The sequence below is a fragment of the Limanda limanda genome, chromosome 10 (assembly GCF_963576545.1).
Source record: "Limanda limanda chromosome 10, fLimLim1.1, whole genome shotgun sequence".
Classification (NCBI taxonomy): Eukaryota; Metazoa; Chordata; class Actinopteri; order Pleuronectiformes; family Pleuronectidae; genus Limanda; species Limanda limanda.
This window is the reverse complement of record NC_083645.1, coordinates 20,084,798-20,100,552: the sequence shown is the minus strand read 5'-3', so window position 1 is coordinate 20,100,552 and position 15,755 is coordinate 20,084,798. Positions and strand designations below refer to the sequence as shown.

General features: G+C 42.5%; 1 protein-coding gene across 3 annotated transcripts in view; it reads left to right on the top strand.

The window, feature by feature from the left end:
• Positions 1-15,755, top strand: part of diaph2 (diaphanous-related formin 2) — a 344,506-nt gene that overhangs the window by 178,336 nt on the left and 150,415 nt on the right. For all 3 annotated transcript variants that reach the window (XM_061079060.1, XM_061079061.1, XM_061079059.1), the window contains one exon: positions 13,706-13,807. In XM_061079060.1, coding sequence (XP_060935043.1) covers positions 13,706-13,807 — 102 coding nt within the window. The remainder of the gene's footprint in view (positions 1-13,705; positions 13,808-15,755) is intronic.

The following is a 15,755-nucleotide window of genomic DNA, read 5'->3' as shown; positions in this document are numbered from 1 at the left end:
AGACCACTCATCCTCCATCTGATGAAATTGGAAGGCAGAAAAGGTGCCGTGTCCTTCAGCGGTGGCCTACTTTGAAAGTAAAATAGCAACTATTGGAAAAAACAGAATGCCAATACAGTACTTAATATGCGTGCATATCAGGCTCGTGCAATGCTGCGGAGGCACACCTGAGAGGAATATGAAACTCTGGGCCAGGTGCTTGGTTCCCCGAGAGAGTGGGGACTGGAGGGTTTGGAGAACAGAGGGAGTGTTTGAAGTCCTGTAGGACGCTGCTGTTTGTGGGTGGTATCGTGGGTCACAAGCCTCAAAAACACTCGCTGCCACCTGTTTCTCTGAAATAGGCTGCCATGCAATTATCTGGGTCCGGAAAATGCGTTTGCAACTTGGAGAATTCATTTTTACTGAGGGTACGTTTCTTGTCAACTGTTCTTGTTTGAAGATCTTGTGGAAGAAGATGGACTCTTACGTTTCTTGGAGGAATTGATAGTCACAACTTTTCTTATTGAAAGTGTTTGAAATTCAGTCAGTGTTCAATCTTGGATATGTGAGTAAAGGGAACCATTTAAACAGCCAATAATATTTCAGTATTTAAATCCATTAATTTTAACTTTAGATTATATAAAAAATGTCAAATAAACAACATTAGTAAAGATCCTTTTTAATTTTAATTTCAATAAATAAAATGTTAAATTTTTCTCAGGAGTCAGAGAGGAAGATGTTGGGAAATATTTAGTATCTGTCCTCAAATATTTAAAATAATCAAAAACGTTTGAGCGTTGATAACTGAGGATTTAGGCATTTTGTTATTATACCTTAATTAATGTCTCGTTATTTAATCTGCTTTCACTTATTTCTTTCACAAACACAGTAAAGGAGTGGTTCCCACTTTTCTCACACGAGACCCCACCCCCCACCAGAAGCTCTTGTCACCGGTAACTGCTCCTGGGTTGAAAAAGACGAGGCAACAGGGAAACTGTATCAGAAAGAGTGAAACGCCTCCTCTATCAGTAGCTTTGCATTCGAACAGGTTCACATGCAGAAGTGTGTACAAGTAGTGAAATCCTGCCCCTACATACATGGACACACACAGGCAATTCTGCATTACAGGATTTCTGGCAGGAGTCTGTTGTATATCCTTCCCCTCTTCCTCCACCTTCTCTGATACGAGAGCTTATCCTGTGCTGTCGGTTCTGTGAATCCCCCTCCTCTCCATTCCCAGCACTGCCTGATGGATCAGTGGGAATCGAGCGAAGATATGATACAAAGGAGAGAAAGGAACAAGGAACAAGAATGCAATCGTGCTCTGCTTTCTTTTCAGACACGAACGTGGCTCAGTGTCATTTTCCAGTTCTGAAAGCGTTTGTCCTTTTGTTTGCTGGAATTTAGAAACGTCTCCAAATTTCTGTCATGTTTTTCCACATCGGTTTATGAATCGGTGTAGCGCGGCAGACGGCACTGTGTGAACCACACACTCTGGCACTGTGGGGGGACTTGTTAGTGTATATTTTTCTACGGTTCATGTTGATTCCCTCGGACCCATTTCTCAGGTTGAGCGCATCAGTCCAGGGGCTGGTGCTAAAGAGAATGGCAGCAATAACCGTTTAGAGCGACAAATTGCTTAAGTGATGTACTTACATGTCAAAAGCACCACAAACTCTGCCGTTTAGAGCTGTAACGGCAGTGTTTCAGACAGTGTGTTTTCACCGGAGTGGCGACATAAAAGCATATCGAATGTGGAAATATAATTTATTTAGAGCTAGTCGACTGCAGAGGACGGCCCAGCACTGTACAACGCAGTGTGATGAATCGCCTGGCATATTTCCCGCGTTAAACAGCAACGACCCTGTGTGGTAAAGTTTGATATAGTGCTCTCTGAAGCTACCCAAATTTTTGTTTTGCAGTGTGCAAAGCGGCGCGTGTGCTTTACTGCGTGCACTACATCAAGCATTTAATAGATGTGCCACGACATAAACAGATTGTGTGTATTGGACTGCATCGTCTCATGTATTTTTCCGCACATTTTCTTGCATTTCAACCCAATTCCATCGTCGCAGGCTGCCGGAGAAATGTCATCATGATTGAGCATTTTTTTCTTTCTCTTATACGATTTGTATTGGCAAAGTTTTGCAATGTTTCTTTAACCCGTGCACTTAGGCTTTATGTGTCAGAGGCAAATCGGAACATCGATAAAAGTCCACCTGACAACTGACTCTAGATAAACATCAGGTGCGAGCACAACCTGTGTTTATCTGTTGTTTTTTGGGGGTTTTATGGGTGAAATGACAGTTGGGAGTAGAACACTTTGAGAATTCACATTGATCTGTTTTTCTGTATTTATATAGTCCGTATGTGCAATTTTAAGCGTGTGCATATTCTGATGTGGATTTGTGCTCATATATATCTGAGTTTTTGTTTACAGAGGTTGTTTCAGTCAGCCACAGAGGGGATTGGACCAGGGAGTCCAAAAGATTCTAAAGGCACATGTCAAGATCAAGGCCAGTGTGCGAGTATGTGTGTGTGTTTGTGTGTATTTGTGTGAGAGAGAGAGAGATTGCAGTGGAGTCGGCTGACCAGGCCAAATCAACTGCACAGAGAACACACATTCCCAAGATCATCTTAGGCCATTGGATATGTATTTGCCCTCACGCAGTTCCCCTTCATCCAGCAGCACCTACAGAAAAGGCTTAGAGCAGCAGAAGTCTGTGCACTTGCTTTTGATCAGCACCGCACAGCAACTTTATTAAAGCATAGTGTGTGTTTCACCACATGCCCTTACGCAATGTAGATGCAGGCTCAGTGACCTAAAGGAGGCTGTTTGGACTTTTTGATCCGATCTGGACATCCCTGAGTTCACTGCTCATCCTACACATCACCATGATAGACATCTATGAGATCCTGCTAGTAAAAAAATAGTTTGTAGCATTCATTTGCTCTTTTTCACTGGGAAGTCACTCTAGGTTTGATAGATATGTGTTGAACATCAAAGATATTAATTGACTGAAATCCCTTCAATAACAGTTTTGCTTTCAGTCTCCACCCTTTCAGTTTTGCTTATATGTGCATTGGATTAAATGTCCAGATTGCTTGCAGAATAAACTTTAGAATTAACAAGAATTGTGTGTAATTGAGGTGTACTGCTTGAATGTCATTACTTCTGTCACAGTATGTTGTAGCTTGAGGATGGAAACTAGTATAATTATCGGTCATCATTATAATCTTTTATTGATCTGTTTTTATTCTGATAACATGCTTCACTTCACAAAGGAAACTTATCTAAGAGTCAGTGCCTCAATATCCTTTTTAGCACAGGATAATATGGTAAAGTATTCTAGACAGCAGCATTACTCGCTAAGATGTTGGCCACACTTAAATGGTCGGGGGCGCTCGGTGCCCAAAAACACCACGGGTACCCCCCCGATTCCACTGGAGCACAAGTCCAGAATCCAACTACAGTACAACTACAGGAGTCAACAGGCGTGTGGTGTCAGAGACAGAAGCCTGCTGTACATACAGGGTTCTGACCTCCTGCCGTCTCTTTGAGCACGAAAGCCAGTCTGTAATTATCACTCATTAAGCCTGACCCACCTGATGTTAGCCTCGCTGACTAAACAAAGGATACTTGTAATCAAGATTTGAACCCTGTACTGTACATTGTGTTGTGTCAGGGGGTGCACTCTCGTAATCCCAATTTAAAATAATTACTGGTTTTGCTGCTTTTTCATGTCATGCAATTATAATGGGTTTCACACGAGGTGTCCATTTGTCTGCGTCTATTTACGGTTCCGCTCTCTCTGAGCACTCATCAAGGTCTCGTCGGCTTTCTTAAGAGATCCTGTCGTCTTCCAAATGTCTCTCCCGACAATTATGTCTCTCACGTCTCTTATTACATGTCTGTTCGCAGCCAGTGGAAAAAGTGACTTCTCTGAAGTACTTATTTCATAGGAAGTGGTTTCCATGTACTAGAAGGCCACAGTGTCTGAGTCACTCAGTTCTGATGCAGGCCTTTTTCTCCCTCTACTCGTCGGTATTTCTTTGGAGTATCTTATCTTAGCTGTCCTTGACCACATGGTCACATCTCCCACATGAGTACTCCTCACCTCCAATTACTCTGTCGCTTAAATTCTAAGCATACATCTATAAATAGGACACTGTTAGGTGTACATGCAGTAGCACGATATCTAGTTTTGACATTTTTCAGTTCAGTGCTTACTGTGACACAAAATGTTAACACGCTAATGGTGGCTGACTGTGCCTGGAGGGCTTCGTGGCGTGATGGTCACACTGCAGCGTTTGCATTGAAGATGTTACCGGGTTTCATCAGAATGTTTGATAACAGCCACGATGTATATTCATCAAAATAGATCACAGGAGGAAGATAGACAGAGAAGTAGTCCTGGCAAACATCGGGGCAGCTGAGGAGCTCAGCAACCTTCTGCAGGTTTTTTTTTCATAGATCCAAATGCAGTTCACGACTGAGTGCCTCTCGTTACGCTCATATTCTCCCTGCCTCGCTTTTAACTCCATGCCCAGGTGCCGCATGGTGCATCTTTAATCAGGGCAGGCCTGCTTTGACACCGCCATGTCACCAGCACACGCTTCTCTGCAGCTGTGCGAGGAATAGTTATCAAGAGGTGACATGAAGGAAGCTGTTGCTGCTTCAACAACACTCCCGACCCAGCGTTTCTATTCTATGTACGTGTATGTATGTGTGTGTTTGTGTGCGTGTGTGTGTGGTGGTGGTGGGGGGGGGGTTGCAATGCATGCATTTTAGCGGCAGACATGGCACCAGCTGCCTTTTATGTGATTGGGGACTTACAGCTATACTGTTTATGTCTGTCCCTTCCCTGTTGATTGCCAAGGATAAACCTATTTCTACTAACAAGCGTGAAGTCAAGCTGCCAGAAAGAGAGAAAGTCATTCCCCTCCTCTTGCCCACATCTCTCAGCAAACCTTGACATTCTCCAGCACAGGAATGTGAAGTATTTCTTAAGTCCTTTCATGCCTCGGTAGACAAATTGGATCAACCTATCGGTTAACCTTCACAAGAAGAAGAGATAATACTTGAGTGAATTTCTTAAAAATAAAACATAGCCACGGTTGTCTTTCCCTTGTTTGACAACCTTTCATGAGTCACTCGTCTTAGCTCCTTGCTTAGATACACCTGCATGTTTCAGGGATAGAGAGAGACTAAATAAAAAATATTTAGGTTTTAATAACTTCTTTCTGTCTCTTTACTCGCGGGTATGGCCTTCGACGGTTTATAATTACACAGGCCACAGTTTACAGTTAGTTGTGTATTGATCCAAGGTTGAGAGAAAATGCATCAATAGTTATGTGGCCTAAATACAAGTTAAAGTTTAAGGGCACAAACAGATGATACTAAATGTCTTGTGACAGAAGAAAAATAAAAGTTCTATTTATTTTTACTTTTTACTTTAGTATTTCCATACTGAAGAATAATAAACAAGGAGCAGGGCTGTGTATGAAAGGGTAAAGGAATATCTGTGTTATAAAAGAAAGAAAGGGGGCAGATTATGTAATGTCAGCTAACAAATGAACAAAATGCAACCTTGTCGAACACGCTCCAAAGTAGGACAGCCACTGCACAGACAAAAACCCAAGCATTTTTCCTCTGTAGCAGACAGTATAAATGGCATCCAGGAGAGATATTTTGTCCTATTTTACCCATGTGTTCAAAGAAAAACATGCATTGTTCCACAGTGTGGCATAAGAATATTGATTTGGAATAAGGAAAAATCCAGTTCATTGTAAACCAAGGGGTGTTTGGAATAGCCTGGCTCCAAGGCTAGACGTGTATCTGTGAAACCACAGGGGCGAAACACAGCCTGTCATTCTCATGTAACTTTTACCCAGACAGCCAACAGACACATATATGCAATATCTAACAGGTGATCAGCGGTATAGGTGAACATCTTTTAAAAAGCTTCTTTCACCATGTGTCGGGGGGGTTCTCCCTGGGCTTGGTCCCATGTAGCCCGATGTTGGAGAGGTAATAGAGACCATGGGGACATCAGTAATCCTGCCAGCTGTCCAAGGAACAGCCTTAGCTTCAAATCTCTGTTCTTCATTCCCTCCCAGTGACACAGGCCCAGCGTCTGCGTTGTCTGCTGAATGCTTGAGGTGGACAGCATGCCGGGGTCTTAGCGGACGCCAGGGGCAGCCATTTGGACCACCAGCTTATGCCTTCTCACCAGTGCTCAAGCGCATTGGGTCACAACGAGCTGCCCTGGCACAACCAGTGAATAGTTTCCTCCAACTGATTGGCTGTCAGGCTCAGTCCATTCACTGCCCCCAGGAGCATGTCTCCATGACCAATTTGAGAGGCAGAGAGTCAGAGCCTTCCCACACTCCTTGCCTCTGAGACAGAGAGAACAACAGTCATGTATACGTGTGGGCAGATTAAATGTACTCGTTCAATAGCTGTACCAAGATCCATATCAGTGTCAATGCTCAGAGTCGTTGCTTTGTGGGTTTTTTTATGTTCAACATTGGTTTGTTCTGGTTATTTATTACATTTCCACAGTCTGTTTTGGACTCATTTGTTCTATGTTGTTGTGATGGCAGATTTGTGACCCAGGAGAGACACTGCAGCTTCATTCCATCTCCTGTAATCAATACAAACTTATTCTCAGGTTGAATTTAGATGTAAACGATCTAATGGATATTGGCTGTGGATTCTTGATTTAGACATTTAGATTGTACATATGTCAGGGTTTACATGTACAAGAAAAAAAAAACTAATTAAAGCCATTAACTGAGTAATAAGTACATATTATCACGTTAAACCCACACACTACTGCTTTGATTCTTCTTACTTGACAGATTCTTATAATTTCCATAGAAAGTATTTATCATCTGTAGGTGTACCACTCTCCTCTTGGAATAGAAACTGGGAAGTGGGTCACTAAGGGAGATCTGTGTTGTTTCAATTAGAAGAGTGGGAGTTTTTCTTACCGGGCCCTGTTCCAGGTCCAGCTGTGTACTTTCCACCGTGGGCTGAGCCTCTCCCTGCATACTGAAAACATTACTGGCCCACGGGTCACAGTGTCACTCTGCAGGACACATCCTGCTCCGAATACACACCTTTTATTTAGACATCTTAGATAACCAGAACCAGATGGTTTTCGATGGTGGGACGGATAGCTCCAGAGAACTAGCAAGCCTAAAAACCAAACAGGTGCATCCATATTTTTGGGACTGTGTTTTGACACACACTAGTGTGCATGCACTCATACTTACCACACTATCCACAGTTTCCATCATCATTATCATTATCAACCACTTCCCCCACTCCCTGTTATCATTAGGGATGATGATGATTGCATGGTTGAGAGCTCCATCTCTTCCCCCAACTGCAGCTCCAATCTAATGGTTCACCTTGAGCTGAGAAGTATTTCTAAAAAAAAAATTAAAAAAATAAAACTTGCTTGGGCACCTTGGCACTGTCAAGGTTATATACTATCAAACCCAATAGCTTATCCAAATACCTTGAAGTTGATGTTTCATCGCTATGAGAAAAGACCACATGTTTAGTTTTCTGTCTTTGGACACACAGTCAGTGCATATTTCAAAACTGAAAGTGAAGAAATATAGGAATGTCTGGAAGTGAGAGGGACTTGTGTGTGGGAGTATGCTTCTGAGAACTATGATAGCAGGAGGAATGGATGGAGTTGTTTGTCTCTGCCCTGCAAATTGTCTTTAGGGTTGAGAACGCAACCTCTGTTTAGCCTTAGTCTACGGGAGAAATTGGTCACAGCTGGATTTCACTTGGCAAGTTGTGCGTTCAGATCTGTAGTGTGCTCTGTATTGTTGGAGGTCTCACTCATTATTTCAGCAACGACTGGGCCTGGCGCTTTGTTTGCCCTCTAACAATTTGTTATCATGCCATGAGATGTTTAGCAATTCCTATGGTTCACCATGAGTTAATATGTAGAGATACTCAATTCCAAAGGAAGAACACACATGCCCGCAGATTCACACACGCACACAAGCTGCAATCACAAAGTTCACAGACTTCACTTCTGACGAGTAAAAACCGTATCTGATTTAAGTTATGATTCCATCCCCTTCAAAGTGGCCACCTTGTGTGGCAGTATATCCCTCCCAGCACTTCTGCCACACTTGGAATGCTCCCTGGAAGTCCTGATCCGCGAGAGCGTCGAACACCATCTGTGACACGCGCTGGATCTCATCGGATCGCAATCTCATTCAGCTTGAATTTCATTTTGGAGAAGATGGCGAAGTCGCAGGGAGCCAAATACGTAGAGCAGGGTGGATGGAGGTCTATGATTGAGTTGGTGCGGCCAAATAATGTACACACTTCCAATTCACAATGAATGGGCCCATTGTGATGATGGAGCACCTGGTTGCAATCGTTCCAGGGTTCAGGTCTGTCTCACAAACATGTCCTCTGTCAGGTGCCTCGGAACGGAGCAGAATGAGACAATCTTATCCAGGAAGATGAATTCACGATCGCATAAGCCAGCATATGTCAACGGAAACCATAAGCAGACTCCTGGGACACTTAACTTAGTCTCTGTGTTGTAAACATACGTCCAACTCGTGTCACTCTTCCCCCTAAAAACATTCATTTGTTACAAATGTTTACCTTTTGTTGAAACTCTATTGAAGAGGTGTGTATTAAACTGTTGGACAGTTTGTCAGGCTGTTATTTGTGCTGCTGCTGAACTACATGGTGTTTTGACAGTTGTCTCTATTATTTTGACCACCCCCTTCAAATCAATGAGGATGGGCGAAAGAAAAGACACACACCTTTGTATACTACATTTGATCAGAGCCTCTGTCTACATCTTCCAAAAGTACCATTCAGTTAGCTTTCATATATAATCAACACAATACATTTATATATGCAACATAAACCACCTCTGTGGAACTGGTATTTCTGTGGGTCAGGCAAGGCCAGTGATTCCTCCTCAGAACCCATCTCCTTCAGACTGGCTGGCAGCTCTCCAGCAGCTCACTCCTCATTGTGAGTCCCTGAGATGGAGGACAGGAAACATGTTTGCAGGCAGATTGCACATTTGAGGGAATAAATTGCCTCGGAGAGGACCAGACTCCACATTGTCTGTTCCACTCTGTGTTCCTTTGCCTTTAAATATGTTTGTTGAAGACCTGTCATCTGCAGTTTCTCTTATTTCTGTTCAAGGCCCCCGCATGCATGGTGTCTGGTAGTGGGGCTCAGTCGGAGAGTCTGTGTCCGGAAGTGAACATGTGGTAGTGTTTAGCTTTGTAATGCCCAGGGTTTTATGAACGTCTTGAGGGAGATATCGCATGGAAGGCAACCAGCACAGTGATTCTGGGCCAGCAAACAGACTGGATGTCCAAGTGTTGGAGAACTCTTTTATCACGGCGCCTCCCCAGGGTATACCTCAGTCCAAACCCCACAGAGAAGGCTTAGCATAGTTGCCAAGTCATCGTTAATAAGCCAAATCTGTGTATGCTCAAACATTCATGTGTTTTTCCAATGAGAGCTCTATCAGTTTGGTGACTCCTTTTGGCACGAAGCAAGCATCCACTCCCCCTCAGTTAATGGAATGTGTGTTCTCTTCATGTGTTTATGTTGGCTCCGGTGAATCTTTCATGTGTTTTGTTAAAACATGATTTTGAAACGCTTCCTCCATGACACGCATCTCAAAGTTCCTCACCCCAGTAAGTTAATATGTAACAGTGATTCAGTTTCAAATACTAACGATTGACAAATCATAGCTGCTTGTCTCTCCTCAACCTCGCATGGCCAATTATCAAGTTAAATGCATTTGACCTTATTATTACCTAAAGAGGCCCACCTGGCCCAAGAATCAGCTATGAGGAAGTTGAATTCTGCATTTTGCAGTGGGTGCAAAGCTTAGAAGTCATTGTTAATATTTCAACAGATTGTTCCGATCTTTCCTGGACTGAGGTCTCCTGAAAATTACCTACATGGCAGGCACCTTATTTAATTCAGCAACAATTAACAGCCTGTAAGACAACCTGACACAGAAGAATTGCATTTGTCTCCAACTGTTTCAAAAAAAGGCTAAAGTAGACCTTGAGTAATTTAAGTAATTATATGTTTGGTCTCCGACCTTGGAGAACCTGATATGATTTAAACCAGGTCAAGTGGGCTCATTCTTCACAGTTCAGAGGAGGAAAGGAGTCATAGAAATCTCTGCTTTGGATAATCTCTTAACTGTTGTATCATATTCTTAAAGCAGTGTCTCATTTTTACAAAACTATACAAAATTTAAATCATTCATCATCACATTCTTTTGGGGAAGATTTGTATAAATAATTGATACTGAAATGTGTGTGGAAAAGCTGTATTATATATATATATATATTTTTTGTACTGTACTTCAATTTGTTCTAGTCATGCTTTGATACAATTCAAAGCTCAGGGTCATTTATTTGACTTTTTTGTTGAGGCTTTTTCTTTGGCCTCTTCCACTGTCTCTATAAGTGCTGTTTTCAGACGGTTCAGTCAGGAAGACTGATGGATTGGAAAGAAGTCTCGACCATTTATCTTTCCCCGCCGCCATCCAGAAAAAGTGCTGCTACATATCTGCAAATCTGAGAATCCCCCAATGTTTGATATGTGGCTAAGCAATTTAGGAAAGGTCTTATGAAATTGCATACACTGTGTCTAACAGAGACAGGTTCTTTCAATTAATCTGACAACCCGTCATCAGTCAGATTGAAAATGAAAGTGAATGGATATTTGTGTTACGCTGTCACAGTATCTCATTTTAATCTTATAACTTAAAGGATACGTCATCTGTAACTTTTCAAAGTCAACAAAAACATGTGTCATGAAAGGACATTATCTTTTTCTATCTGATGTGACTTTAAGTCATAATCTTTCACAATGGCTTCAGACAACCAGAGAGCTGCCAAAAAAACAAACCTCCCCCACTCTCCTCATCACAAATGGCTCTTCTCAGTGTGAAGGCTTGGGAGATTCCATTAACAAATATAAATCTGTCCAAGAGGGATGGCATTGTTGTCAGAGTATTATTTTTTAGCCGCCGGACAAGAAGTAAAACACGTTTAAGTTTTGGCGAGCACTTTGATCAGCTGTTATGGAACTACATTGTTAGACAGGTTAAGCTTTCCTGGCAGAAAAAAAAGAGATGGGCATGCGTCTGCACACGTACAAAAGACAAGACTGAATCTTTTGATCAAAATGTAAGTTGCCCTAAGTCCGGTGCCATGTGGTGCATGTAGTCCCTAGCAACCGGCAACTATTTGGAAATGTTAGAAATAAATAAAAAACGTTTGTGTTGTGGAAATCCATTTGGTTGAAATAAGCCTTCTATAGTCATTCTCTCCGTAGTCCTCAAGGGCCCATCAGTCCACATATACTGCTCAGAGGAAGCATCTGACATCTTCCTCCCTTCCTTCCTTCCTTCCTTCCTTCCTTCCTTCCTTCCTTCCTTCCTTCCTTCCTTCCTTCCTTCCTTCCTTCCTTCCTTCCTTCCTTCCTTCCTTCCTTCCTTCCTTCCTTCCTTCCTTCCTTCCTTCCTTCCTTCCTTCCTTCCTTCCTTCCTTCCTTCCTTCCTTCCTTCCTTCCTTCCTTCCTTCCTTCCTTCCTTCCTTCCTTCCTTCCTTCCTTCCTTCCTTCCTTCCTTCCTTCCTTCCTTCCTTCCTTCCTTCCTTCCTTCCTTCCTTCCTCCCTCCCTCCCTTCCTTCCTTCCTTCCCTCTTCTGCATTTCTTCATTCTTCATTACTCATTTTAAATTTAGTGGCAGCAACTCCATTTTAATTGTCAATTTCCATTCACAAATGTTCCCTCAACAGAAAAGTCTTTGGCCAATGAGCTTCTCTCAGCTCCACCGAGTCCAAAGTTAAATCTGCTTGTTGTGTTCTGTGCTCCGAGTAGACTTTTTAAGTTAGAGTGCAGAGTTCTGTTTGTTTCTAAAGAAACCTCCTCTGATCTTGACAGAAAATCAAAACATAATACTCTATGTAGCATCGGTTCATACTTAACACCCATTTTAGCACTTCTTAATACAGTAAACAACTGCCTCCCTGATGACATGTGTTGACAGCGAGCACTTGAGTTAGGCAGGTGCCTTCAGCATTGCTTCTTCTGGGTGCCCTGGAGATGTTGCCTCTTTGATTGTTTCTTCAAATATGCAAGCCAGCGCTATGGGAGCAGCTTGTTTGTTCTACATTTCCTGGGAGACTCCCACCTTGAGTTTAAACAGAGCAGTTGTGATGATTAGCAACAAAGCGAGCTGCCTCTCCCTGAGCCATTGGGAGGAGACAGAAGGGGCTGAGGAACTCTTTTGTTTAATTTAATTTTGCTGCTTTTTATTGTTTCTTTTGTGTAGAAAATCCAACTCTCTCCCCTTCTGCTACCTCATTCACCTACTCTCAGTACTTTTGTTTGTACATGTACATGTATGGGTACAAATAAAGAGTAGTACACAATGACACAGGGTTGGACTTAATAATGTCTTCATTATGAAAACGCAGTTCTCTTCATTCAGACCAATTTGTCTGTTTTGTTCAGTCAGGTAACAGAGACTTAGAAGTTCGGTGTGTAAGCTTTTTAGTTGAAAAGGATCTATTGGCAGAAAATGAAAGTTGTGTTTTCACCAGTGTTGAATTATCTAAAGTGTACAAATCCTTGTTTTGTTTAACCTGGAATGGGCCTTGTAATTAAATACTTTTGATTGTTATATATTTACATCAGGAGTGGGTCCACCCTACGGAGGCAAACTGGACAAACTAAACACGTTTTGAGTTTTTAGGACAACAGAAAGGCTACCACAGGTTGTCTTTGTTGGGAAGGGGAGGATGAGGTGGGGGGGTGTTCATCTACAACATGCAACTCCACCACTAAATGTCACTAAATTCTACACACTGAGCATTTAATGGAGATTGAGATTCTGGGGCGGGGGGTAACACAATTATCTCCTTGGCTCGAGCAAGTTGACGGACAGGGCCTAAGGGAAGGAGCCGCTCCTATCAGCCATCTACCCACTGTCACCATGACAGAAATGTTGGCGCACACAAACAAATGAAGAGGGGAAATGTATCTAAAGGAGCGTGCTCTGAAGCTGCATCTGATGATATTGCACATCATGTAGTGTCAGTGGGATGATGAAGGAGGCCGTCATCCATCACATCTCTCTTTCATCGGCTTTATGTTAAACCATGAGTGTAGCAGCCTCACCAGTGTAGCTCTGGACACAAGGAGTAGAACATATTTTAAAAGACATGGCATGAATTTTACACCATGATATGTCCAATTCTCTGTCTTTCTCAAATTATTTTTCATGTTGTAGGATGCATCCCTGCATCCTTGTTGGTTTGTTGATAGTAGCCGTTTTGTTTTTGTCGTTTATTAAGAGAAGAGTGATATTGAACCAAAATATTCAAGTTGGCCTGTATGGAAACTGTGGTGTTTAATTGGTTTATGCCATCTGTTGCTGTCTTACCCATTTCGGCCCATCAGCTCCTGTTTTAACATGCATAAATGTATTTGCATTTGAATGCATGCAAATTGTTTATTTCACCTTGTTGTAGCAAATGATGAATAAACATTTTGTGAATGTCATTTAAATCTTTATTTTTTCATACAACTGAAAGCAGCCAGTGTGAGATTGTGATTAAATAACCTGACGTACAGTTGTTAAAAAAATGTTTAATTGTGAAAACGTTGCTTTTCCCCCTGTAGTGAAAAAAGAAGCGAAGGATGAAATCGACAACAGGACGCCTCAATTCAAGAAGAAGGTGAAAGAGCTTCGCATCTTGGACTCTAAGACAGCACAGAATCTTTGTAAGTATCTACAGTTACATTTTATAAAGCTGACATTTCCCAGCAGATAACCACACCTTTAACACCATTGCTTCACACTCTCTCTCTAAACTACGACCTTTTATATCAGAAATGTCAGTGTTGTTTTCCACGCCACTCCAGGCCTTTTCATACCCCCACAAAAACAGATCAACAAAGCTGTTTGTGGGAAACAAACAGTCGAAAGCTCCTTCACGTTGATAGTATTTTGCTAAGTCCTTTGGGGAAATGTTTTCTTGGCAGTTGTTTAGCAGTCGCCACAAGTGCATATAGACTGTGTTCAGGCTCCTTGTCTGGAATCATGTGTAAAGCAAATTTCTATCAGAACCGAGCACTAAAGCTGCATGTAGGGGATTTTAATCCCTAGAAGTGAACTAAATGTCTAGTGAATGCTGGTTTATTTATCTGAACCACCAAGCTTTTCTTTATTTTAGTGTGGTGGATGGGATGTTTTTTTTTGTATTTCAGGCTAATTTCAGGCCTTCTGCCTCAAATTTCCACAAACAGCTCAGCCTTGGCACCTCGGTATGAATCCCCTTGATTTTAAGCCCATGAAATGTTGTTTGAATTCAAAACACCAAAAAAAAACACACCAAAAAAGCAGAGTGACTGCTGGCAGTGTTGTGTTAATTGGTGGGTAGAGCATTTCTTATTGTTTCCCCAGCTCTTTGGGGTTTTTAGCCTCAGCCTTGATACACATTACCTCAGAGATACTATGTAGATGATGACACCTCATGAAATATGCATGTCAACTGCTGAGATTACAGGTCGCCCTCCGTGCAACCCCTACGCCAGCCCCTTTGTTTGTCCATGTCTCTCCTCCCTGTCTTCCTTAAAGGACACGGAGAAGGGTATGCAGTGGCACAGTGCACACTGTAAACTGCGTGTGTTTATAGGTGGTGCTGCATACTGTGGATGAGAACTGGAAGCCGACCAAAATGTTAAAATAAGCAGGGGGGATGCATGTAAATCAGAGAAACACCAACCGTTATTTGTGCCTCGAAACCAATTTCCATCCTGTGTGCCGCTGATACATTATCTCCCATGAACAGAGGGCGGATGAATGAGTTCATCAGGCAAAATATTGGGGTCTGATGTCAGAGAGGGGCATGTGGCATGAACATAAGGATGACACGTAGAAGCGTCTGTGTGTGTGTTTGCACATTTCCGAATGTGCCAGTGTGCGCATGTCACCGCGCTCGCGCACGGGCTGCCAGAATGTTGATAGGTGTCTCTGCCATCTTTGATTACCGCCCGAGCAGATGGGCTTTGAATTTGTCATGAAGCAGGAATAAGTGCAGAAAAATCTCACTTCCAGAACGGAGAGGGGCGGGACGCATGTTGTCCTACACAGCTTCCCCGAGTCGCTGAGACACATCAGCATCGTAGATCATTTTCACCGGCTGCTGCGGAACCCTGTAAACTCCCTTTCATGTGTCGCGGTATGGAAGGTTCAGTGGGAAGTGGAGCAATGTGAATGATGGGGATGTCAGTGCCACTTTAAGTATTCATGGTACAGTGGTTATTCATACTCCAAATATATCCTGTCTGCCATCTGTCCGTCTGTCTGTCCCTACCTGTGGCTTTTTCAATAGGCTGCAGGTGAGCTTTTGACTTCTGGCTAAGACCTGAATTAAGAGAAAATGCAGACATAAGGGGCCCACACATATTATTACCCAGTGAGATCTATCTTGACTATAATCCTACAATGAGAATAATTCCGTGACCCACTTCACTTTGTTTCTAAAGCAAAGGGTTGAAAAATGATATACAATGTTGTTTTTTTTCTGTATTGGTTGACACACCATGCTGTGAATAAAAGAAAAGAGTAAGACGTCTGGGTAAAGAGAAAATATGCAATTATGTGATCCGAGCTGTGGAGGAACACGGAGCCGGGTACAGCAACAATAACAATGCACTTAATGACAAC